Below are 26111 nucleotides of genomic sequence, written 5' to 3'. Positions count from 1 at the left end.
AGAGGGATTCTTAATAGGCAAGTTTGTATGATTATAAATAGATGAAGTTTTGTAAGGTTAGGTATGAGAAAAAGATGTAAGAGAGTTGTAAGGTTTTATAGGATAGACACCTTATAGGACTACTGGGGATTTAACGTCCTTATGAGTATGTATGTTTGAGTGGACTAGAGGAGATTGAGAGGGTCCACATAAATATGGTGCATGGGTGTACAAGGATATGTGTTTGTTTGGATTGAAAATATTCTATAGGACAAGAGGAGATTGAGAGGGTTTTATGAGTATTGATTGTTTAGTGAGGTTGATATGATTTGTCTGTTTGTAATTCTCTACAATGAATAGATCTTGTTTTTCATAAGTGGACGTAGGTCGGTTAAATTGAACCACGTTAAATTATTATCTCTTGTGTGCTTGATTGATTAATCATTTAATTATACTTTTGTTGGTGTGATTGGATTGAGGTTTTTTTGCCTAATACATTCTTCTTACCTCCATATATAAGAAAACAGATGAGAGATGTTGAATTGGAAGCTACCGAAAACACAAATGTAGAATCGGAAGTCGAAACATAAACCACGAAATGAAAAGAAAACTAACCCAAGTGTGCTTAATTTGTATGGAACGAAACAGGCCACACTTCCTTTTTACTTTTGTGCACTTTCCAACTTTTTGTCTTTAGATTGTTGCTTTTCGTGCTCAACGATCTTCTTTGTTCTGCATTAATATTGGAATAGTTTGATTTTGGCTGGGTGCTTGGCTTACAAGGAATTGGTTATTAGCAACGTAGTTAGAAATTTTACTAGTTTAATTTAAATATATTAAATTAAAAATAAAATAAGAATAAGATAATACTGGTAAAAATTAATACTTATATATTCACTCATAATTGTTGAAAATTTTACAATTATTTTTGACGTAATTTCATATTTTAAAAATATTTGTATAATAATTTTGACATCAATATTTTGAACATATTTGTTTTCAATATATATAGTTAAACTATTATGATATTGACAACTAACAAAATTAATATTGGTCTCAACAATAAATAAAATAAATCAATTAAGGCTCTTAAAACCCTATCTATTATGACTTTGCAGATGAATACCACATTTCTTCACAAGAATTCCACCGTGCGGCTCAATTGAAACTTCAATTTCATCTCCTTCTTCAGCGTTTACACCTTCGATCAAGTTGTTTTCACCATCGGTACCAAAACTAGGTAACATGTAACTCACCCACGCATGATCTTGACATATATTACCATCAATGAAATTGGCTGACCAGTCAAAAGTCTCACAGCCCTTTGTTTTATTCTTAAAATATATGGTAAGAGAAGCTCTAGAAGTGCTTTCGTCATTACATTCTTCATTGACCGAATAGATTGCGCACACAATCATACCTTGATCTAAACCAATCGGGTTTGAAGGCATACAAAACAGTATTGAAGATCCAATTTCTTTGTAGTCGAACCAATCTGGCACCTCTCTTGCTGGGAAGTAAGCTTCCAAATACCTCGGCTTGGAATAAAACCACATCTGTTTCAAAGAAATACTATTAGTTATGAACATTATCATGCATCATAATATATTATATGTATACAGAGAGAGAAGAGAAAGACCTCTGGCTGGTTAAGATCTGGTCTACGATACCATCTAAAAGACAATTGATGAAATAAGCGAAAATCACAATCTTGAATGTCAGCTACTTCGCGACAATTACTCATTGCGATTATAAGAAGTTTTCTACCTATGTTTGATAAGTTTGGGTAACTCTCAATTGATGTGCATTGCTTTGCTTCTAAGATCCGTAAATTTTTAGGAAGCTCTGTAAGGGATCGAAGGTTTTTGCAGTTATTCAACTCAAGTATCTCTAACCTTGGATGGTTGCTGATTCCTGCTGGTAGGTTGCAGAATTTGTTTCCCCTTAGTTGCAAATTCCACAAAAAACGAAAACTCCCAAAATCAATAGAAGTTTCATGGTCAGACAAGTTGAGGTCACAAAGATTAAGCCTTTTTAATGAGCTTAACTGAGAGAGCGTTGGTGGTAGCAGTAAAGAAGAAGAACCCGCACTACTTTTTGGAGAGATCCATGAGGAAAAGAAAGAGAAACAAGACTTCAAAGGTAACTCTTCTCTCAGTTCAGCCAAAGATAGATGTTTAAGATTCTTCAAAAGTCCCATCGAAGTAGGCAACTCTGTAATAGCAGATCCACTTAAAATAAGCTTTCTCAAAGCTTCCAATTTACCCAAATGCTCTGGCAAACTACAAAGTTTTGAGCAGCCATTGAGGTTCATTGTCTCAAGAGACCTTAAGTTGCAAATGCTGTCTGGAAGTTCACTTATGTTCTTGCACCCTGCCAAATTCAAGAATTCAAGTTTTTCCAGATGTCCAATAGATTGATCAACCCCAACTAAACCTGTGCAACCTTCAAGTTCAAGTCTTTGTAGGCTTGAGAGTCTTGTAAAGTTTGGTGTCTCTCTAAGGTATACCGAATAACTCAGATCTAGTATTTTAAGCTTGTGAAGAGCCTGTTAAAACAAGGAAAAGAAAACAACAATAAATCCATAATATCCGCTAAAAAGAAATCTAGAATATCAAAATAAAAAGAAAACACATAGCATTGTGAGAGTGATTTTAATTACTTTTGTCTCCTTCCAAACTTTTTTGATACTACTGTGTCGCATTTCAAGAGCAACTACGTTGTCTAGATGAAGGTTGGGCGGTAAAACCATTAGTGGACATCGACGCCACCAGAGCCATCTTAACTTTCTAGAAAATTTTTCATAGGAACCAGTGAAACGTACAGAATCGATTTTCAGCAATCTTAAGTTGATCATCTTTGCAAATGCTTCGGTGCTTATAAGTTCATCTTCTTGTGCTGGTACATCTAAGCTGAGACCTTCCACAGCTTCCATCCCCTAAATACAAATAAAGAATTTTATTAATTCTACTTAAGTATAGCATATAGTACATTTTTAGATCTCTTTACGAAATGCATTTAACATTTTACCATGTGTTTCGTTAATACATCTACAACATCCTGATGAAACCAAAGCCGGCTTCGACATCCAGGGTGAGATGGTGATACTTCATGAACAATCTTTCTTCCCATGTCCCGTAGTAGGTTATGCATTTGTAGCTTTTGATTAAGTGGGTCAATTGCTATAAGGGACCTTTCAAGAAGAACTTTAATACCAATTTTTGGAAAGAATCCACAACCATCTAGTATTGTCATCACATAATCTTTATCCATCCCAACAAAAAAACATGCAATATCAAGAAATATGGCTTTCAATAAATCATCATCTAGTGTGTCAAAGCTTATCCTAAGCGTCTTTTGAATTTGATGGTGAGGTACCTTTTGTAATTTTTCCACAAAACTTTCCCATTCTGGTAGGCTTCTTTTAAACAAAGAAGAACCAAAAATTGCAAGAGCTAACGGGAGTCCTTCAGCATGCTCCACCAATCTGTTGCAAAGTTCAAAGTAATCTATTTCTGGAGTAGGCCCACTAAATGCATACCAACTTAAAAGCTGAATTGAATCCATATGATTCAATTTTTCTACCTTATATCTTTCATCCACCTCTAATTCAGTCAGCAAATGTTCATCTCTAGTTGTGACAAGAATCCTACTTCCTCGACCGAACCACTTCCGATCACCAACTAATGGTCTCCATTGTGCTAACTCATCCATGTCGTCAATAACTATAAAAACTCTTCTACAACAAAGCCTCTCTTTGATTAAATTGACACCCCTGTGAATATTATCTATCTTGACTTTTTTCCAATTCAAGATATCAGAAAGGAGCTGCTCTTGCATCCTAGCAAGACCATTAGGTTGCTGCGAGTCATCTTTAATATTTGAAAGGAAACTGCATCCTTCAAATCGTTCACAAACTATGTTGTAGACAGCTTTTGCAATGGTGGTCTTTCCTATCCCGCTCATTCCATAGATGCCCACTACACGAACTTCTTCTGATCCAATATCTAATAATCTCATCACCCATTTGACACGTGATTCTAGAGCTACTGGGTGAATGGCAACATGCAAGCCATTACGAATATTACAGTTCAATTTTCCGATGACATCTTTGACTATCTTTTGAATGAATCTCGATTCATACCTATAAAATTATTAGTGATGAAAGAACACAAGAAAAATATAAAAAATTTTGATTATCAGTAAACACCCACTTTTAGTTATTTAATTTTTACAATTCTCTTTATTATAATACTACAATTAACCAATCATAATAAAAACTTATGTAAAGGTCCACCATTTAAAAGTACGAGCTTTATATAATTTTTTTTTTATGAAAACTTCACAATACTAAATTATGATTGGTTATTTATATTATAATAATTATACATAATATATTCTTATGACACACATCATTCAAACAACTTTACAACAAAAATAAAATAAACATTTTTTTCAACTATATATAGTTTGGGTAGAATTTCCACTCTTAATTTTAAGGATTAAGTCATCAAAGATAAAATTTATATATACTAAGATATAAATTGACTGCAATAATTTAAAATTAGGCACATATAATAATTAAAAATGTGTTTGGTACATAAAATCATGATAGGATAAGATAAGATATATTATAAATAAGATTAGATTAAATAATGTCATCTTATCTAGTGTTAGATGTGTGCAAGGATTATGATAGAATAATTTATTTATTGGTCAAAGTTATCATTTCTCAAAGTTTTTATAATTTAAATTATTGATGTAATTTTTAAAGATATAATATGATATATGAGTTTAATCTCATGGATTAAAAATAATTCTTTTTATATTGGGAGGATTGCATCATCTTATATCAAGAGGATGATTAATCTTCCTTGTAATTCCATCATTTTCTTTAGATGTAAATTAAATATAATATAAAATGATTGTTGTTATATCCTACCAATCAAACTATACACCAAACATAACCTTTCTAGCACTAACTAGCAATTAAAATTGGTTATTTCATTTAATTTTCTTGTTATTCAGAAATGAAGATATACACACACACGTATCTTAGAATTTTTAGATGATTATTCTTAAAAATTAAATATTACCCGTTTGCCATGTTTCGAAGGTCCCAACCCGATAAATTTCCAGCTTCTGTAAGAGCTTCTCTCCACTTTTTGATTAATTCCATCTTATCTTTAAACCGTTCTTCGTGTTTAGCAAAAGCTTCTGCATAACTTCCAATCTGTTTCCGAACATCAGATGGATCAACATCGTAGAAGACTGGAATAACAACCTGGCCTGTTGTGTTTTTGCACTCAATAATCTTGACAAGCTCATCAAGACACCACCTAGAAGAAGCATAGTTTTTAGAGAAAACCACCATAGAAAGTTTTGATTCTTCGATTGCTCTGAGAAGTTCTGAGGAGATGTCTTTTCCTCTGGGAAGTTCATCGTCATCTCTGAAGGTAACCACTCCACCTCTAACCAAAGCTTCGTAGAGATGACCAGTGAAGCTCTTCCGAGTGTCTTCCCCTCTGAAACTTAGAAAGACGTCATGCTTCCATTTGAAGCCAGAAGAAGATGCTTTAGAGAAACCTTTGGCAGCCATGGAAAGTCGAACAAAATAATGCAATGGAGAATATGGTTGTTGGAAACTTGGTACATCCATCTGAAAATTACAATATAAGGGTCATTACTAATCGTTACTATTCAAATTAATGTATTTTTCTTTTTGGGAAAGTTACTATCACTAGGAACCCTCCAAGAAAGAGTTTCATTAAGTCATTTTCTGATCCAAGAAATTCATAGGCGGAATGGAAATTAATGGGAAATGACTTGGGAAGAGTACCAGGTGCATAGTGATGTAGACTTCAATATATAATATCTTTTTAATTCAACCTGCTCTCGTCCTTCGCATTTTATTAATTTAACTTAAATCATTATATATATATATATAGTAAAGTGATTGAATGTTTTCACAATGTATATAAAAATATAGAATTTTGGGATCTTATATTTAAATATGTTGAATAACTCATGTTTGTACTATTCTTTAGGAGCAAACTTGTTTGTTGAGATGAAAAACTTATCAAAGTTGTTAGAAACTTTGGATAATCGAATAGTAAATTTATGCTCTATGGTGTTTGTATTATATAGTAAAATCATTGTGAAAAATTAAGCTTCATTTGATAAATGATTTTGCTTTTTGTTATTTGTTTTGAATTTATATTCAAATTTTGTTTTTTGTTTTTTCAATTTCATTTTTTTTTTTTTTACAAAGAACACAACAAAAAGTAAAAGCGACCTAATTGTTATACTATTCTCGTTTATTATATTTTATTTTTGGATTGTTACTTTTTCTACGAAAATCCTTAAAAAATGTTATTCCAAAATCATCAAATGATTTGGACAATCAAAGAAATTCATTGGGGAGATAGAAATTGAAAACAACTTTCAGTTTTTTTAATTGAGTAATAATCTTACATAGTGGAGTCTATAGGTCGTTCATAATTACAAACAAATTTTTATGCTAGATGAGGCGGATTTCAAATTTGAGATTCAATTTCAACTAATATGGGACCAACTTGATAACAGGTAATGTGAGAATAATGTCAAACAAAATCAAGTTGTTATTTTTTTTTATTTTGAACATAAATTAAGATAATTTTATTCGCTATTGTCATTTAATATTAAATTTTATCCCAAAATCAACAAATGATTTGAACAGATCAAAGAAATTCATTGGAGGGACGGAAATTGAAAACAACTTTAAGATTTTTTTTCAATTGTGTAGTGATCTTACATAGTGGAGACTACAAGATAATTATTCAATTTTATCGTTCACAATTACAAATTAGAATGATAGGTCTTGGTCCTCAATTGTTTGAAAAATGAAACCAGAAACATAGTCAAGAGCTACTCCAATAAATTTTCATGCCAAATTTAAGATACAAGTTCAACTGATATGGTACCATGCTGATAATAGACAATGTGAGAATAATGTCAACAAGAATGTCTACTGATAAAATATATAAAAGTGACTTTTATTTCACCTTTTATGTCTTTTTAAAATGACTTTTATATCATTTAGTTGAGAATTTAAATTTACTGTATGTTACCTTTTAAAATTTTTATTGTCTTTTAATTCGTCGCTATAATATGAGATCAAGCACATTTTATATTTGGATTGAGCACCAATGATTCTTTTTCCTTTGTCTTTGTTAACCACCCAAAGCTTCTAGGCCTTGTTAGAGCTGATCAAGGCAATTATTAAGAATTTTGTTGCCTCTCCATGGAGACCATGGCCTTCGAAAGCTACTCGGAGTTCATACCTTTGGAGATAACGACGAACTTCGTAAACCGAAGGCGATCCATGTTTTGAGGTAGGATATTCTATGAATATCTTTAAAAGTTCAAAAATTTTAAATTTAAAAGAAATTTTTTGAACACTCTAATTTTTTTTAAACACTTTTTACATTGACAAAGTTGATAAATCTTTTAATAACTTCTTATATATATTAAAAATAGATACAAAAAAAAAAATCTGAATCCATCACTGTTCAAAAAGAGAAAGACATCTCGAGGCTCTTAAGAACAACAAAAGAATTTTGGATTTCTGTCGTAGTTTAAACATGAAAATTACAGTCCTTAAAATTGAAAAAAAAAACAAAATTATTTTTTGTTATGTTTAAATTTCTGATATTTATTTTTAAAATAGTTTTACCTCTGACAGTTGATAATGTCATGTAATTCCTACTCCTACTTCTCTGATTCAGATGATAATATTCTGCTAATTTTAGTTAATCACGACATAGAAATTCAAACCCTACAACACAAGAAAGGGACAATAGAAAATAATTCAAATAGATAAATGTAGTAGCATTTAATGGTTGGGTTTTGGGTCAGGGTTTTCATTTGATTGAGTTGTAGAGTTTGCTTCTGATTTCTTCTTTCTCGAATAAATGACATAAAAGTCACTTTAAAAGGACAATAAAAAGAGCATGCCTTATGGTCTATGGATGTAAATGATATAATTGTCAATTTAAGCTCAAGCAATTTAATTTATTGAATGAACCGAATTCAAATTTTTTAATATCCAGTTTAAGTAACTCACAAGTCTAATTTAGTTTTTATAATTTAATATATGTTTTTACTATTTTTATTAAAAATTTATTATTTTACCTTATATATATGTTGATATATATATATAAGTTCAAGCTCGAATTTGAATCCAAATAATTGAGTTTCAAATCGAATATAAAAATTAAGTTAATTTTTTTATTCGATAAATAAATTTAATCAAACAAATTTGAATAACTTAATTTTATCTCGAGTTAATCTCAAATTTAAAATTTAAAATTGTATCAAACTTGAACTAAGTTTCCAAAAAGCGAGTGTCTTACCCTCTGAAACTTAGAAAGACGTCATGCTTCCATTTGAAGCCAGAAGAAGATGCTTCAGAGAAACCGTTGGTAGCCGTGGAAAGTCAAACAAAAAAAAATGCAATGGAGAAAATGGTTTTTGGAAACTTAGTACATCCATCTGAGAATTACAATATAAGGATCAACACTAATCCTTACTATTCAAATTAATGTAGTTTTTATTGGGAGCGTTACTATCACTAGGAACCCGCCAAGAAAATGCTTCATTAAATCATTGTCTGATCCAAAAAATTCATAGGTGGAATGAAAATTAATGGGAAATGACTTGGAGGAGAACCAGGTGCATAATGATGTAGACTTCAATATTATCTTTTTATTAATTTAAGTTAAATCATTGTATATATAGTAAAGAGATCGAAATGCATTCACAATGTACATAAAAATATAGAATTTTAGGATCTTGTATCTAAATCTGTTGAATAACTCATGTTTGCGTTATTTTTTAGGAACAAATTTGTTTGTTGAGATGAAAAAATTGTCAAGGTTTTTGGAAACTTTGGACATTCGAATTGTAAATATATGCTCTATGGTGTCTTTATTATATAATTAAATCATTGTGAAAAATTAAGTATCGTCTGACAAACGATTTTGCTTTTTGTTATTTGTTTTGAAATTTTCTATTCAAATTTTATTTTTTGTTTTTTCAATTTCATTCATTTTTTTTACAAAAAACACAACAAAATGTAAAAACGACCTAATTGTTGTACTATTCTCATCTATTATATTTTAATTTTTGGACTGTTATTTTTTCTACTAAATGATTCCCTAGAAGATGTTATCCCCAAATCACCAAATGATTGGACAGATCAGAGAAATTCATTGGAGGGATGGAAATTGAAAACAACTTTAAGATCTTTTTAATTGAGTAATGATCTTAGATAGTGAAGACTATAGGATAATTACTGGATTTTATCGTTCACAATTAAAAATTAGAAGCAGTTTGCATAGCCAATCAAATAAAATTTTCAATGAGGCAGATATAAAATTTAAGATTAAATTTCAACTAATATAAGACCATGTTGATAACAGACAATGTGAGAATATTGCCAAACAAAACCAAGTTGTTAGTTATAATTTAAATGAGAATCTTAGGATTTGATTTATGCTCAAGAAAATTGAAAGTTGAATATTTTACGATAAAAAATTTATTTTAAATACGAATTTTATTCAAAACATGGTATGTAGTAAGTAGGAATAGAGCTCAAATCAGAGGGAAGCTCTGCAATTCTACCATAATTTTTAATCCAATCTTCTCATATTTTTCTTTTTAATTATTTGTTTTACCTAATTAAATTCAGAATCCGTTCACAAGTTATGCATATAAAACAACAAATTCCATTGCTATAATAATGGTATTAAAGTATGATTTTTAATTACCGTTAAATTTATTATAATCTAATGGATATATATTGGTTGTACATGAGCATTAATTTGAAGATGACCTATTGCATTTTTGCACTTATTGAAATATTTGGGTCCATAAAGATCAACATAGTGCAGCTAATTAAACTCAAAGTAAAGATATTAAGCACATAAAAGAACGTATTATTCATAAATAAAAGTCTAAATCCACGAATAGAGAGAATATTTCACTTTAATCAAAGAAGTAACAATATCCTACAAGATTAAAGTTTAATCACCTCGTTCGTTGTCTGATATACTGGCAACATATTTTTTTATTTTACAAATAAGATTGAAAATTAGCTATTGACCTTTTCTTCTGGCAGGCCACCGCTCGAGAGAAAATAGACTCATAATCAGTCCCAATGCAAACATCTTGATGTCGAAGTGCCCAAGGCGGCCGCGATCGATACCTGAACAAACAGATCCCGGCCGGAGCCTTGGATTACTCTTTGGCACATGCCAAGAGATTTTTGTATTCGGAAATTGAACTTTAATCGCCCTTCGGTTTGTCCTCATTCGCCAAAATATTTTCTCGTCCCTTTGGGGAATGCTACAAACGAGTCAACTTTGGGGGGCTGGAGATTGTGCTATACACTTTTCCATTTTTTTGAATTGGATTTAATTATATTAAATAATTTTATACATAAAACGATGATATAATATAAAAATTATATAAAAATTATATGATTTAAAATTTTTTTTAAAAATTATAAGTTTGATAAAAATAAAAAATATATTTCCTGTTTGACTTATAACAAATTATGATAATATAATAATTATATTTTATATGTATTTAATATAAAATAAATATGATATAAATACATAAATTATCATATTTAAGTTTAATATAGACCACCGAAATGCATTTGTTTTGAATCAGACTTACAATGGGATTTCGTCCTTTTTCATCCTCTTGGCATGCATTGACCTCTGGAACCTAATTATGACTCCGCATTGCTGGCTCAAGGATAGCACAAATGGTGGCAGTTCTGTGAGAATTACCTGGGAAAAAAATAGTGACCATCTATTTCCATTCAGGTCAATGAATACAACCAGCCAAAATGGAATCAAAAGCTGACCTTCTTGTCAATGAATCCCATGGAGGCTCCAAGCAGAACACTGAGCTTTGAAGCAGCTTCATCAGATTAATTGGATCATCGCATTTATGCCCAATGGAACCACAGTCTAGTAAATTGCATAAGTTGTTTGAAGGCTGGCATCGGCTGATAATCTCACCCCTTATTGAGCCTTTCTGTCTGGATCTTGGGCACCAGCAAAAGAGAATAAGAAAGGCAGGTTTTGGATTCTCATGATTTTCTGCCATTGAAAAACATCATTATCTGTTGAAGGATGGAAGTATGTGTGGTCTGACACAGCAAAGTCATTTTTCCAGGATCCTTATTCAATCGTTGTTGTAACGTATAGATCCGTGGACCTACCGCTAGACATGAATTAGAGGAGTCACCACCAATATTTTTTTGTCTAGGTGTGATTGGCCACCTGATTGAATCTGATATGCAAAATAGATATTAGATTCAGGAGTCGGTTGCACATAAGAAAGGTTGTAGCATCCCCATAACACCCATCCAAAGGATGATATCAGTTTGATTTCAAATTATCCAAGCCTACATCATGTTTATGGTTTACCAAATAATTTAATATTGAAAATTAACCTTAAAATTGTCCCAATAGTTTGGTAGCAATTTAGGATAATTCTCTCACCTCAAGAGTATTCATGAAGACTAATGTCCCACTTTAAAAAGGCTGTGTCGTTGGATTTATTAATTTTATTCTAGAAAAATTAGCGAAACTTTCCAATAGTTTAGTAAGGCTCACTTCAAAGCAATCCTCCAATAGTTTAGAAGAAAAATATTATTTTTTTATTTTTTTATTTTTTTATTAAAAGAATTTTTCTTTTTTTTTTGTAGAATTATTTTTTTTAAACTTCATTTTTTTTACTTTTTTTAATAGAAGTGGCAGAAATAACTTTTTTCCTTGTTTTTTGTTTTTTTTCTAAATCCAAAAAATTAAAAAAGTTTAAAATAAAATAAAATAAAATAGAAATCAAAAAATAAAATAAAATCAAAAAAACATGTGATTGGGTCGGGTTGGAGCGCGAGTTTATGCGCGGATCCTAGCTTATTCAAAATGACGTTGTTCGATTGTAGTATAAAAGTCAAGTTTTAGCGTTTTCCTTCAGATGCCTCTTCCTTTTTCTCTCTTTAGCCGATTTTTCCTCTATCTTCTCTCTAGAAAACCCACCAGCAAATTCAACCGAAAACTGAAAATCTCATTGATTTCTGGGAATGTTGCCAAAAAGTTCAACCAAAAATTGGAAAACCCATCAGTTTTTGGAAAATATGTCTGATTCTAGAAATCTTGTCGGAATCCCATTGAAAACTTCAACCTTCTCCAAAAAATTTTATAAAAAAATTCAAAGTTCTTCAACAAACCCAAAGAAACCCAAAAAATTCTATAAAAAAATCCAAAAAAATTCTCAGATAGCTCCAAACCTTCCCCAAACCTTCTGCAACCTTAAATTCATTTTCAAAAGCCTAGAATCACCCCAGAACTATGAATCAAATCTTGAATCCCAGAATTAACCTCCTAGAACCTTTTCTATCTAAAATTTTCCATAATTTTTCTAATAATTTCTCCCATTTTCTCTGTGTTTCTGTGTATAAATTAGTCCAATTTATAAGCAGTCTTAAGAATGATTTTAGGAAACATACAGAATCAATCCCAAGCTTGAATCCTAGGTTTGCATTCTATCTAAAAGAATTTTAGGTCCAAAATTTTAGCAATCATTGATTGAATTTGACCAAAGGATTCTGATCATGGTTCACTATTTTGTGCACATGTGGATTGAAACAAAAAAGGAAAGTAGTAAAGGAAAAAAAGAAAACAAAAAATGAAAATGAAAAATAAAAAATAATAATAATAATAATATGATATAATATAATCAACTTAAAAACCATCTAATTAGACTTGGGCAATGATGGGCCTAATCGGGCGTGAACATCAATTGGGCCTAATCGGGCCTAGGCACAAATAGATTTAATTGGGTCCAAAATTAGGCCTGAATATCGACTCGACCTAATCGTACCCAGATATAAATGAGTGTCTACAACTGTCCCTCTTTGCACATCTTTGTCAGATAGATGTTACAAAGACCTAGACACCCATTCTGTTCGGGTCAAATTAAGAATAATCTGTAAATCTAAGAAATGACCTAGATTGAACCAAGATCAGGTGACTAGGGTGAAATCATGAGTTAAAATAAAGTGACCAAGATCGAGTCGAGGTCAAAAATAAATGATCGGGACAAAACCACGAATCACGTGACCAAAACAAAATCACGAGTCAAAATAAAATTATCAGGACCGAGTTGAGGTTGGAAATAAGTGATTGGGATGAAACCACAATCATGTGATCGGGACGAAACCACAAGTCAAAATAAAATAACTAGGATTGAGTCGAAGTTAGAAATAAGTAATCGAAATGAAACCATGAGTCAAAATAAAGTGACTAGGACCTAGTCAAGGTAAAAAATAAGTGATCGAAATGAAACCAAGAATCATGTGACTAGGATGAAATCACGAGTCATAAGAGAGTAACCAGGATCAAGTTGAGGTTGAAAATAAGTGATGAGGATGAAACCATGAATCATGTGACCGAGATGAAACCATTAGTCAAAATAAAGTAATCAAGACTGAGTCAAAGTCGAAAATAAGTGAACGAGATGAAACCATGAATCAATTTGATTGGAATGAAATCATGAGTCAAAATAAAGCGACCAGGATTGAGTCGAGGTTGAAAATAAGTGATCGGAATGAAACCACGAATCAAAAGAAATGATCTGAACTGAGCCAAGACCAAGTAACCGAGATGAAACCATAAGTCAAACTAAAGCAACCAAGATTGAGTCGAGAATAAATGATCGGGACAAAACCACGAATCATAAAAAATTATCTAAACTGAGCCAAGATCAAGTAAGTGAATAATGTAAGTACATGTCCTATCTAGAATGCAAATGAAACATCAATTGTGGTACTAAGGCCTTCGTATTCTTAGTTCTGCACTTCTTTAATAAAAAAACCATCCTCTTTTACCCTGAATATTTATCTTCATTACATTTTAGCGAAGAAACCATCATGAATGCACGTCTTTGGCAAAGAAACCATCTTTCATCAATCTGAATATTTGTCTTTATTCCCAAGAGGGCTATGGAAACTATTTTGCTCTTATTTGGAAAGAGCTCATCTTTGGTCTTTGTCTCCTTTAATCTTTTAAAGTAATCACAATTTCTTATGACTTCATTCAATTATTAACTATTATCCCAATTTCAAAGTGGGGAATGCAAATTTTTCACTTCTTTCATTCATGGCAAGGTATAAAGAAAAAGGACAAATATATTGGCAATGTATAGAACTAAGAGAATAATAGAATGACTTTCATTTACTGGGATAAGCAATAAATTACAAATAATGATGTAAAGATAAAAAGAAAGTATTTAGGAGTGGCTATTTAGGGTAGCTATGTCCTAAGACAAATGATTAAATAACCATGACAACAAATATTAGATCTTCTTCAAAAACTCAATCAAAACTAGATGCTCTGACATTTCAAAGCTATTTGGAATTCACTGTCCTTGGTATGCTTTCCCAAGTGAGGCCATACTCTATTCAATTCAAGCTATCTTTCAGGGTTTCAACCTGAACCTCTTCTTTTGGATCCAAGTTACCTTTTTAAGTTTTCAACTTGAACTTTTTTCCCCCCCTTTTTTTTGGACTTCAAGCCACCCTTTCGAGTTTTCAACTTGAACTCTTTTTTTTTTTGAAATCAAGCAAAGTACTTTTTCATCGCATCAGAATTAACAAGATTAAGAAGTTCATCTCCATCCATTTCTGACAAGATTTAGGCTTATCTTGAAAAGGCTATTTTTACAACATATGGTCTTTCCTAATTCAAAGTATATTTTCTCCTATTATTGTGCTAACTTGGAAGAATCGTTTTCAATACCAACTTTCCTTCTCAAAACTGACAAGGTTTGACCTTTTTGTCATGAGCTCTCATCATTCTCTTTTGGTACAATTGGCCATGGCAAAGTGCCGTCAATCTCTTCTCCTTGATAAAGTTCAATTGCACATAGCATTCTTAAATCCATTTAGCTTTTTCTAATCTCAATTCCCTTAAAACCTTTAGTGATGGGATTTTTACTTTTACTGATAGCACAACTTTCATTTCATATACTAGGGAAAAAAGAGTTGCCCTAGTAGAGGTGCGTACAAAAGTTTGATATGCATATAGAGTAAAAGGTAATTTTTCGTACCAGTCCTTGTATCTTTTAGTCATCTTCTCCAAAATCTTTTTGATGTTCTTATTTACAGCTTCCACTGTTTCATTCATTTTTAGGTGATATAGAGCTGAATTATGGTGTTTGATCTTGAACTGAAGACATATTTCTTGCATTATCTTGCTATTCAAATTTTTTGAATTGTCTGAGATGATTCTTTCTTAGAGCCATATCTGTAAATTATTTCTCTTTTGATGAATATGTAGACCACTGATCTTGTCACAGTTATGAAAAAAGTGACTTCGACCCACTTAGTGAAGTAATCAATCATCACAAAAATGAATCTATTCCCATTTAAGGCTTTTGGTGTGATGAGACCAATGACATCCATACCCTATATAGAAAATGGCCAATGAGGTACGATGACATGTAAAGCACTAGGCAGAGCATGAATCTTGTCAGCATAAATCTAGCATTTATGATATTTTCAAGCATAATCAATGCAATCTTTTTTCATTGTCAACCAGTAATATCTAGCTCGTATAGCCTATCTTGCCATCATGTGCCCATTTGCATGTGCTCCATATGCACCATAATAAACTTCCTCAATAATCTTTTTAGCCTCAGAAGTGCCTACATAACGTAATAACACTTGGTCTTTATCTTGTTTGTACAGAATTTCCCCATCCAAGAAGAATCCCATAGCCAACCTTTTCAAGATTCTCTTATCATTTTTTGTTGCTTGATCTAAGTACTGCTGATTCTTTAAATATCGTATAATATCATGGCACCAGGGGTGGCCATCCTCTTTCCCTTTCAAGTTAGCATAATGGACTGGCATATCTTTGATATCTAATTTGATAGGTTGAATTTTTACAGTATCACCAATTTGTACCATTGTAGCCAAAGTATTTGCAATCTGATTTTTTTCTTGAGGCAAGTGTTCAAATCAAATTGCTTTAAGATGTATTTGTGATAAGGGATGAGTTTGGAATCCCTTGTTTCCTATTCACCTTTTAATTGATAAATAACTAGAGCTGAATCCCTAAATATCCTTAATGTTTCAATTTTTTATCCAAAGCAGAATGCAGCCCCATAACACAAGCTTTATATTTGGCTACATTATTGGTGTAGTTGAAATTCAATCTTGTTGTAACAGGGTAGCAGTGCTCCATTGGAGATATTAAGACTGCTCCGATCCTATGTCCCATGGCATTAGCAACCTCATCAAAATACATTCTCCATATCTCTTCATCTTTTTCTAACTCCAAAATGGCCATTAGTTCCTCATTTGAAAAATCAAGCTTCATGGGTTCATAATCATTAGTGGCCCTATCTGTCAAGAATTCAGTAATGACACTTTTTTTATTACTTTTTGGCTTACATATACTATGTCATATTCAAAAAGCATCACTTGCTATATTACGATTCTTTCTAATAATGATGGTTCTTGATGATGTATTTGATGGGATCCAGTTTAGCTATGAGCCAAGTTGTGTGGTAGAGCATTTATTACTTAAGTCTTTTAGCTGTCCAAGCCAAAGCATAACATATTTTCTCTAATGATGAATACTTGGACTTATACTACATGAATTTCTTGCTTAAGTAATAAATAGCTCTCTTTCTTATCAGATTCATCTTATTGGCCCAGCATACAGCTTATTGATCCCTCATGTACCACTATATATAGAATCAATGGTTTTGTTCAGAACAAAGAGTGCTAATATTAGAGGATTTGATAAATATTGCTTGATCTTATCGAAAGCTTCTAGACATTGTTCATTCCACTCCCTAAGATTATTCTTTCGAAGGAGTTTGAAAATGAGGTCGCATTTAAGAGTGAGTTGAGAAATGAACTGGGAAATATAATTCAATCTACCTAAGAAGCCTCGAACCTCCTTTTGTGTGCTTAAAAGGGATAGATTCTAGATGGCCTGAATTTTGTCTACATCAACTTCTATTCTTCATTCACTGACTATAATTCCTAACAACTTTCTTGACCTGGCTCCAAATTTACATTTGATCGAATTTAATTTGAGCTAGAACTTCTTTAATCTTTCAAATAATTTTTTGAGATTGACTATATAATCCTCTCCTTTTTGGGATTTGGTAATCATGTCATCCATATATACTTTAATCTCTTTATGTATCATATCATGGAAAAGGGTCACCATAGCTCTTTGATAAGTTACCGCGGTCTTCTTCAATAAAAAAAGCATAACTTTGTAGCAGAAAGTTTCTCATATAGTGATAAATGTGGTCTTTTCCATACCATCTAGGGCCATTTTTATCTGATTATAGTTAAAGAATCCATCCATAAAAGAGAGCATTGAATGTCGGGTCATATTGTCCACCAGTGTATCTATGTGAGGTAGAGAGAAATTATCCTTTGGATTAGCTCTATTCAAATCTCGATAGTCTATATACATTCATACCTTTTCATTTTTTTTGAGAATAGGTACTATATTAGCTACCCATTCAGGATGTTTAGCCACTTTCAAAAAGCCTGCATCAAATTGCTTTTTAACTTCCTCCTTGATTTTCAATAGCATCTCCAGTTTCATTTTCTCAGCTTTTGCTGCACCGATTTACATTCTGACTTCAATGGTAGCCTATGCTCCACTATTTCAGTGTTGAGTCTAGGCATATCTTGGTAGGACCAGGCAAATACATCTATGAACTCTTAAGGCAAATTCTCTAATCCCTGTCGGTCAACCGCTAAGAGTGAAGTACCAATCTTAACTTCTTTCTTGTTTTCGGCATCAACCAAATTGATTAATTTAACAATTTCTTAATAAGGTTCAATGGATTTATTTTCCTACTCAATTAGCCCATTAAATTCAGGGATAAAGTGTATTCTTTAGAGTCTTTTTCAATATCAAGTTCATCAGTATTAATTGAGTTTTCAAAGTTAAATCCTGGATCATTGTCATGATTACCTTTACATTCATTTGGGACCTAAAAATTAATAGAATAGGAAGTATTGGCAAGAAATTTTGATGGAGTGATGAATGGAATGGAAGAAATGAACAAAATGCATGCTCCTACTTTTATTAAAACAATAAAAAATAAAAAGCCCAAACATAAAAGTTCATTCTAATGCTTTCAGGCATAAGCAATTAGGAGATGTGATTACATTGAAGGAAAATAAAAAATAATAGGCATTTGGATGACCTTCCAATTCTGTAATTCATATCCTGGTAGGCATGGGTAAACCACAGCTTTTTCATTTTAACTTTCATTATCCACCATATGAATGGATAACTTGACAAAAGCTTCCTCCCATTTTGGTTTTTCTTTTGTATCATCTTCAGCTTCTTGGTGCATATACCCTTTAGGAATAAAAGTTTCATTTGAATGAGGAAAGATCATCAATTCTTTTTTTGACTTTCTGCTATTGTTCTGCATTTCATAACCTAATCTAGATCACAACTATAATTTTTAATCCTAGGAATCTCTCTTATCCCTTGCAAGTTTTTGCCCAAGTCAAACCTGATACTCCAACCTTTGTTAACCATTTGATTGATCATAATTCGGTTGAATTTGAACCCTTCACCTACTACATTAATAGGTTCAAAAGATCTATAAGAGCACTTCAATGATTCTTTTGCTACTTCCTTATATGGGGCATTTATGGGTTGGGTCACTAGCAAACCTTCTTCCTAAGACATGATCACCAATTATCCTTTTACGTTGAATTTATTTTTTAATGCAATGAAGAAGGGATGATGCCTACCTTGTGAATCCATGGCCTTTTCAATAAATAGCTATATGATGGAAAGATATCCATGACCTAGAATTTTATGTTGAAGACATATGACCTAATCTATATAGGCAATTCAACATCTCTCAAAACCTCTCATCTAGTCCTGTCAAATGTTCGAACCACTAGCTGACTATTTTGGATATGGGACATATCAAAGGGTAGCTTAGCTAGAGTGGTGTAGACACCCAATTTGGTCCAGGCTCGGATAAATTGGGCCTGGTCCAAATGGGTAGGCCCATTTTATTTTTTTATTTTTATATTTTATATTTTTATTTATTTATTTCTATTTTTTTGTATCTTATGTATTTGTTTATTATTATTATTCATTAATATATATTTATTTTATTTATTTTATTTTATTATTTATCTGTTAATATATATTTATTATTTATCTATCTATATATTATTATATATATGTATTTATTATTATTTATCTGTTTATATACTATTATATATATGTATTTATTATTATTTATCTATTTATATATTATAATTTATCTATTATTATTTTTATTTATCTGTTAATATTTTTATTTATCTAATTATTTTTTTTAATTATCTGTTAACATTTTTATTTGATTTGATTTTCTTTTTCTTTTTATTCGGCTGAGATTGGGATGGAATTTGGGAATTTTACCGTGGATTTGGGATTCAATCATAGTCCATATTGGATTCAAAGATTGAATCCCAATCTAAGGAGGAGTTGGGATTGATCAGAAACTCTTTTGATCAATCCCTATAAATAGTTCCATGAATCAAAGGACCAGAACATAGAAACGTAGACACAGAAAAGAAATAGAAGCTAAAAAAGGGTTTTGGTGCGTTAGAATAGCTCTAGGAATCGGTGAGAATTTTTTAGAATTTTTGGTGAATTTTTTTTTGGAAATTTTCAAAAAATTTTCAGATTTCGGTTGAATTTTTCAACAAAGTTTGAATTTTTCGGTGACTTTTTCAGCCAAGTTTGAATTTTTCAGCCAGCTACCCAGTTTCCAACAACTATTTCTAGAAACCGACCAACTTTTCAATGAACTTATGATGAAAAACCCATATTTCGGTGAAATTTTCCAAAATCCAACGAGAATTCAACCGGAGTTCTTCGTTTGTTTAGAAAGAAGGGAGAGAAAAAAAAGAAAGAGAGAGAGAGGGGGAAGGCTTGATCTGCTAAAAACAGAGGAATTAGCCTTTTATACTTGTTGAAAATGACGTCGTTTTGGCGTTACTGTGCCCAAAAGATCCAAGCGTTTTGAAATCGGGTGACCTGACCCGAGCGTCAACCTGCGTGTAACCCAAGTGCGAGCCGTTTTCGAAGTCGAGCCGAGCCACGTCTTCGAGCCATCCTTTCTTCCTCAAGCTAAGCCGAGCCGAGCCGAGCCGAGCCGCTAAGCCAAGCCGTTCCCAGGTTTTTTTTTCATTTTTTAAATTTATTTATTTATTATTTATTGTTATTTATTATTATTATTATTATTATTATTATTATTTATTAGATTAGAATTGTTTAATACTTTTTATTTTATTTTTCTTTATTTTATTTTCATTTTCATTTTATTTATTTTATTTTCTTTAAACAAAATTCAAAAAAATATTTTTAAGGAAAAGTTGAAAGTATCAATTTTCCTTGAAAATAAGCTTTCCAAAAAAAATATTTTTGGGAAAAAGTTGAAAGTATCAATTTTTCTTAAAAATAAGTTTTCAAAAATGGATTTTTGAGGAAAAGTTGAAAGTACCAATTTTTTTTAAAAAATAAGTTTTTAAAAATGGATTTTTGAAGAAAAGTTGAAAGTATCAATTTTTTTCGAAATTAAAGTTTCTAAAAAATATTTTGGGGAAAAGTTGAAAGTATCAATTTTTCCTATACAAAAGCAATCATTTTTTTTCTTTTTATTTTCTTGGATTTTCTTTAATGTTAAATAATCTGACGATGGAGCCTTTGCAAGTGAAATAGTAGTTTTCTTGCATACTCTTGAGGTGAGGGAATTTTTTCAATTTTTTGCTAAAAGTATTAGAGTCAATTGAGAATAATTTTCAATAATTAATTACTTGGTAAATTTTTAAAGCTTATTAGATAACACAAATTAAGCTGGTACCATCTTTCGATGGGCGTTGTGAGGGTGCTATAACCTTTCTCACACGTAACTGAACTCCCGAACCCTATTCAAGTTAGTAGAACTGAACTTATTCTTTTAGGGACCCTTAAGCTTAGGTGTTCCTTAAAAGGATAGATTCCTAAGGTGGCCAATCGCACCTAGATAAAAAAGATTGGTGACGACTCCTTCAAGTCAATGTCTAGCGATAAATCCCTGGATCTAGACGTTATGACAACTTGACAACTCTATTGGGGATGTCTGAGAGTCAAGCCAGCAAATAAATTTGTGTTATCTAAAAGCCTAATAAGATTGAACCTTTTGTATAGATTTTTTTATTCATTCATATTTACTTATTTTATTAATTATGTCATTCATATGCATAACATGAGCTCTATATCGGAGCTCCATCCCTCTAGGAGGGAGTAAAGTACATATTGCTTTCGTGAGGTTTAATGTCTCCACAGTGGCTAGCGAAATACTCTCATTCAAATTGAACCTTTTTCGCTTGCAGCCTGTAATAGGTGAGGATTAGGGTGCCTTACTAGTCTGTGATGGACAATGATGTAAGGAGCAATTTAGGAACCTTTAGACTTTAACCTTAAACCACATATAGTGAACCTTAAGAGTGCCTAACCTATAGATAGAGCCGTTACTCTTCCCTTTTAGAATTGACCAAAAGCATAGGATTCATTCCTCTTATTCTATGTGATGTTTTAATTTACTTAGTTATTTATTTATTTCTTTTTTCTGGGCATACTAACCTTTTCTCTCATTCTTTTGCATTGGTTCATGCTCATGTCATAAAGTTGCATAAAGAACATTTGCTTGAAAGATGGTCTTCAATAAAAATTTTTCATGGACCCCAATGACTAGTTTGTTCTTCATCCATATTAGCACCTTGTGAGACACCTAACGAAGTAAGAATCTAGTCAGAAAAGATTCAACTGAAAATGGAGGATTGTTTACCAATTGGATATGATTCTACCTTGTCTTAAGAAACATCTATCCTCTTCAAACAAAATAATCTAGAGGATTTGGTTAACATATGGAAGAAGATGAGTCTGTCAAGACAAGAGCAGTTTTGCTAGAGATATGGGCATATAGCACACCTTCTTACAATAGTCATGACGATCAACTAATCAGAACTGCAGCGTAATTCTAAGATCCTGCATACAAGTGTTTCATCTTCAATGAAGTTGATATGACACCAACCATCGAAGAATATTCGATTTTATTGGGTTTGCACCTCAAGGCTCCTGATAAGATATATGTCAAAAAACACAAGTCAGGATTTCGTAAGGGTTTGGCTCAACTCATGGGGATAGACAAAAAAGTTATGAATTCTCATACAAAGAAGAAACAAGAACAGATTTGCTTACCTTGAAAGTTCTTTCATAAGTTTTTAGTGCAATATGCCAACGAAGAATGGGGGTTAGATATATTTGCCTTAGCCATATACGGAATGGTGATCTTCCCAAAGGTTTTGAGTTATATTGAGATAGCGGTGGTTGACTTCTTTGAAAGTGTGATCAATGGCTGTAACCCTTCAACAGTAATATTAGCAGAGACTATCAGATCTTTGAGTTACTATCGTCAGAATAGAGGGGATAGGCTGTATGCAGTTATTATACTTATGGATGAAAAGCCATTTCGATCGGGAAAAAGGTGTTTTCTCGAAGCTTTATATCCACAATCAAGCTCCGATCAAAGAATTCTGTGAAAGTGGGTGGTCAGAACGAAGTCTAAAAAGGAATGGATAACTTTCCTACAAAGATTGACCAGTGTCGAAGTAAGATGGTTGGCCCCATGGATGAATCATGAGCCTATGTTGTATCAATATGGGGATAATACAGTGGTCCCACTTCTAGGTTTATGGGGAGCGACAAATTATACACCACTCCTAGTAAGAAGGCAGTTTGGGATAGAATAGTTCATTCCTATGACGCATGGGCTTCATCAGTTAGATTTTTCTTACAGTGAGCCAAAAGTATTTCAGAGGATGAATGAGATGATTAAAGCATGGAAAAATCCTAGAAGAGTGAGTCTTGGACCGTTTACTGATAAAGTCACTCCAGGATATTTGGTTTAGAGAGCAAAACAAAGATAAAAAATGGTATTCACTTATGAAAGCTTTCAACCTCCAAAAGGAGAAAAACTTGAAGAGACACCATTAGAATTAGAGCTCGCAACAAAAGAATTTGAGCCTGAAAAAGGTAAGTTAAAGCAAGAAATCTAGACGCTTCGAGAAAAAAAAACTAGTGGAAAGATAGAGCTGAAAGTCATGAAGCTAGAGTTCATAAGATTGCTAGAGAACGTGATACAACTATTAAAGACTTAGCTGAGCTACATCAAAAACATAAAAGGTTATGTGTGAGAGAAAGGGCCAAAGAGATAACCATTGTTAAGCTAACTGAAGAAAATGTAAGATTAAAGCAAGAGTATGCTAAATTGAAAAAAAAAAGTACTTAAGTACAGACAGAGAATAACATGCTGAATAGCTATCTAAACAGGCCGAGACAAAAGTTGAATGAACAAGAAGACCACATTGTTGCATTGGTTAGAGAGCATAGAGAGTTATCATACCAAGTCTGGTGTGGTAAACGAGAGAACTTAGGAAGATAGAAATACATTGAGCACCTAACGATCCAAATCTGTAAAAGGGTATGCAAGACAAGAGAGATGGTGAAAGAGGCAGAGGCATTGAAACAAGTGGTGGCCCCAGTAGGAGAACATGGACAGCATCTGTTGAACTTCATCAAAAAAACCAAGGCCCAGTATAAACAAATCAAGCAATTTTATGGTTATAACTCTAGGATGATAAACTCAATGTAAATAAAAGTTTTTTTTGGAATAAATGAAATCTTTTAGTTAAATAACGTCTTTAAGCCAAATGCTCTTTGCATACATGCATTTTCATTCATTGCATTCTCACTCATTACACTTAACAAAATAACCATGAGATAGTCATGCAAATTTACTAATTTTAAGATATGGCACTCAAGGTTCAAGGATAGCTTCATCTAGCAGGAACCGTATTCATCGATACAACACAAGAGCCAGACAAATGGAGCAAAACAACTTTCATAGATTTGAGAAGCTAGAAAAAGCACAGGAAAAGATTGAAAATGAGTTGAGCAAGATTTTAGATGCTTTCAATAAGCTGAACAAGGGAAAAAGAGTAGAAGAAAATACAAGCCAACAAGTTCTCCCATTACAAAAAGTGGCTGACCCTTTGTCTCCTTTAGGTTTTGGTTCACCTCAAGCCCAGTTTACACAAGAGGTTTCACCACAACACTTCACATATCCTACATATCCTGGAATGCCATCAGCCTCCAATCCAAGGCATTACCATAGCTATGTAAATCCTGTCTTTACTAAAAAGGTAATAGAATTGGTTCCTGATCTAGATGACTTGAAAAATAAGAAAAAAATAAAAGCGATAAAGTCTCAAGAAGATACAAAGATTAGTATGATGGAACAAAGGTTACAGGCTATGGAAGGGATTGGATTTTATGGTTTTGTTGATGTTGCTGGGTTGTGCTTAGTCCCGGATGTGTCGTTTCACCAAAGTTCAAAGTACTAGAATTTAAGAAATACGATGATACAAAATGCCCCAAAACTCACATCACCATGTATTGCCGGAAAATGGCAGCCCATGCTCATAATGAAAAAATCTTAATGCATGTTTTTCAAGATAGCCTTACAGTCTCTACTGCTAGATAGTATGTCCAGCTGGATCGAACCCGTATTCGCTCTTAGAGTGATATGGCTCATGACTTTATCAGCCAATATCGACATATTATCGATCTGACTTCTGATTGTTTATCTTTACAGAACCTGGAGAAAAAGGCAAATAAGTCCTTTAAAGAATACACCCAGAGATAGAAAGATTTAACTTCTCAAGTACAACCTCTTATGACTGAGAAAAAAACTATAGTACTATTTGTTAGCACTTTGAAACCTCCCTATTATGAAAAGATGATAGGAAATACAACCAAAAATTTTACTGATATGATAATTTTAAGAGAAATTATTGATAGTGCCATCAAGAATGGCAAGTTGAAAGGAAGTGAAGCATCCAACAAAAGAGTCCCAAAGAAGAAAGAGACTGAAGCTTAGGCTGTGAGCTTTGATAGACAGTAATTTAAGGGTTATCAACCCTACTCACCACAAGGATACCTTTCATATTACCCTACTGTAAATAACATTTTCCTTTACCCATACCAACCATTTGTACAATCACCTTATCCCCAAACATATCAACCTCCTCTTAAGCCTCAAAATACCACATATAGTCCTAACACTCAGCCTACCCCAAGACCCCAAACTCATCCAACTAACCCAATTGGTGGTTCACGGGAGCAACGAACTACTCGCGAAAAATTTGTATTTGACCCAATCCCAATAACTTATACAAAATTATATCGAAAGCTTTACAATAGTCATTTGATTGCTCCTAGTAAGTTAAAACCCCTCAAGCCACCTTATCCTAAGTGGTACGATCCCATAGCCCATTGCGACTATCACTATAGGATTGCTGGTCATTCCACTAAGAATTACACCACCTTGAAACACAAAGTGCAATGATTGATCAAGGATGGAATGATTACCTTTGATACAAAAGGGATGACTGCACTAAATGTTAGTGGCAATCCCTTATCCAATCATAATGTGAATGCTTTGAGTGAAGAATAGGAACGTCATGTGAAAAAAAAATGACAGATATTAAGACACCTCTTAGCCAACTGTTTGACGTTTTATGAAAAGCTGACATGATACAACCAGTGGGTCCACACAGCTATCATGGAGCATATATAGTCGGTACTAGTTGTAAATATCATAGTGGGGTAATGGGTCATTCTATTTAAACTTGTGAGCAGTTTCACCAAGAAGTGCAAAAACTCTTGGATTCATACTAGATGAAGGTCTATGAAAGAGGAGAATACTTAAAAAGTATTGAGGTGTCCATGACTGATAAGCCTGCAAAGCTGTTTCCAAAGCCAGTGACAATTCATTGTGGGAACAAACCAAAGTCAATCATAGACAAACTCATTCCCAGGTCAGTAACTTTTAAAGTTTTGACTCTTTTTTCATACAAGGATGATAAAGTTATACCTTAGAGATATGGCTGTGATACAGTAGTTCAGGGG

General features: G+C 32.5%; 1 protein-coding gene and 1 pseudogene across 1 annotated transcript; both read right to left on the bottom strand.

Moving 5' to 3' along the window:
- Window positions 1-1076: 1076 nt before the first annotated feature.
- LOC111279483 (disease resistance protein RPV1-like) lies at window positions 1077-5578 on the bottom strand. Its single transcript, XM_022866446.2, has 5 exons — window positions 5076-5578; window positions 3010-4123; window positions 2642-2917; window positions 1619-2527; window positions 1077-1535 (listed from the first exon to the last, which is right to left on the bottom strand). Exons 1-5 carry the CDS (start codon window positions 5576-5578, stop codon window positions 1077-1079), a joined length of 3261 nt encoding a protein of 1086 aa, XP_022722181.2.
- A 5276-nt stretch (window positions 5579-10854) lies between these two features.
- Window positions 10855-26111, bottom strand: part of LOC111279480 (putative xyloglucan galactosyltransferase GT14) — a 33735-nt pseudogene continuing 18478 nt past the window's right edge.

The sequence above is a fragment of the Durio zibethinus genome, chromosome 27 (genome assembly GCF_047325235.1).
Source record: "Durio zibethinus cultivar Kanyao isolate XHJ-2024 chromosome 27, ASM4732523v1, whole genome shotgun sequence".
NCBI lineage: Eukaryota > Viridiplantae > Streptophyta > Magnoliopsida > Malvales > Malvaceae > Durio > Durio zibethinus.
Note: the sequence above shows the minus strand (reverse complement) of the source record. Positions and strands in the feature narration are given on the sequence as shown.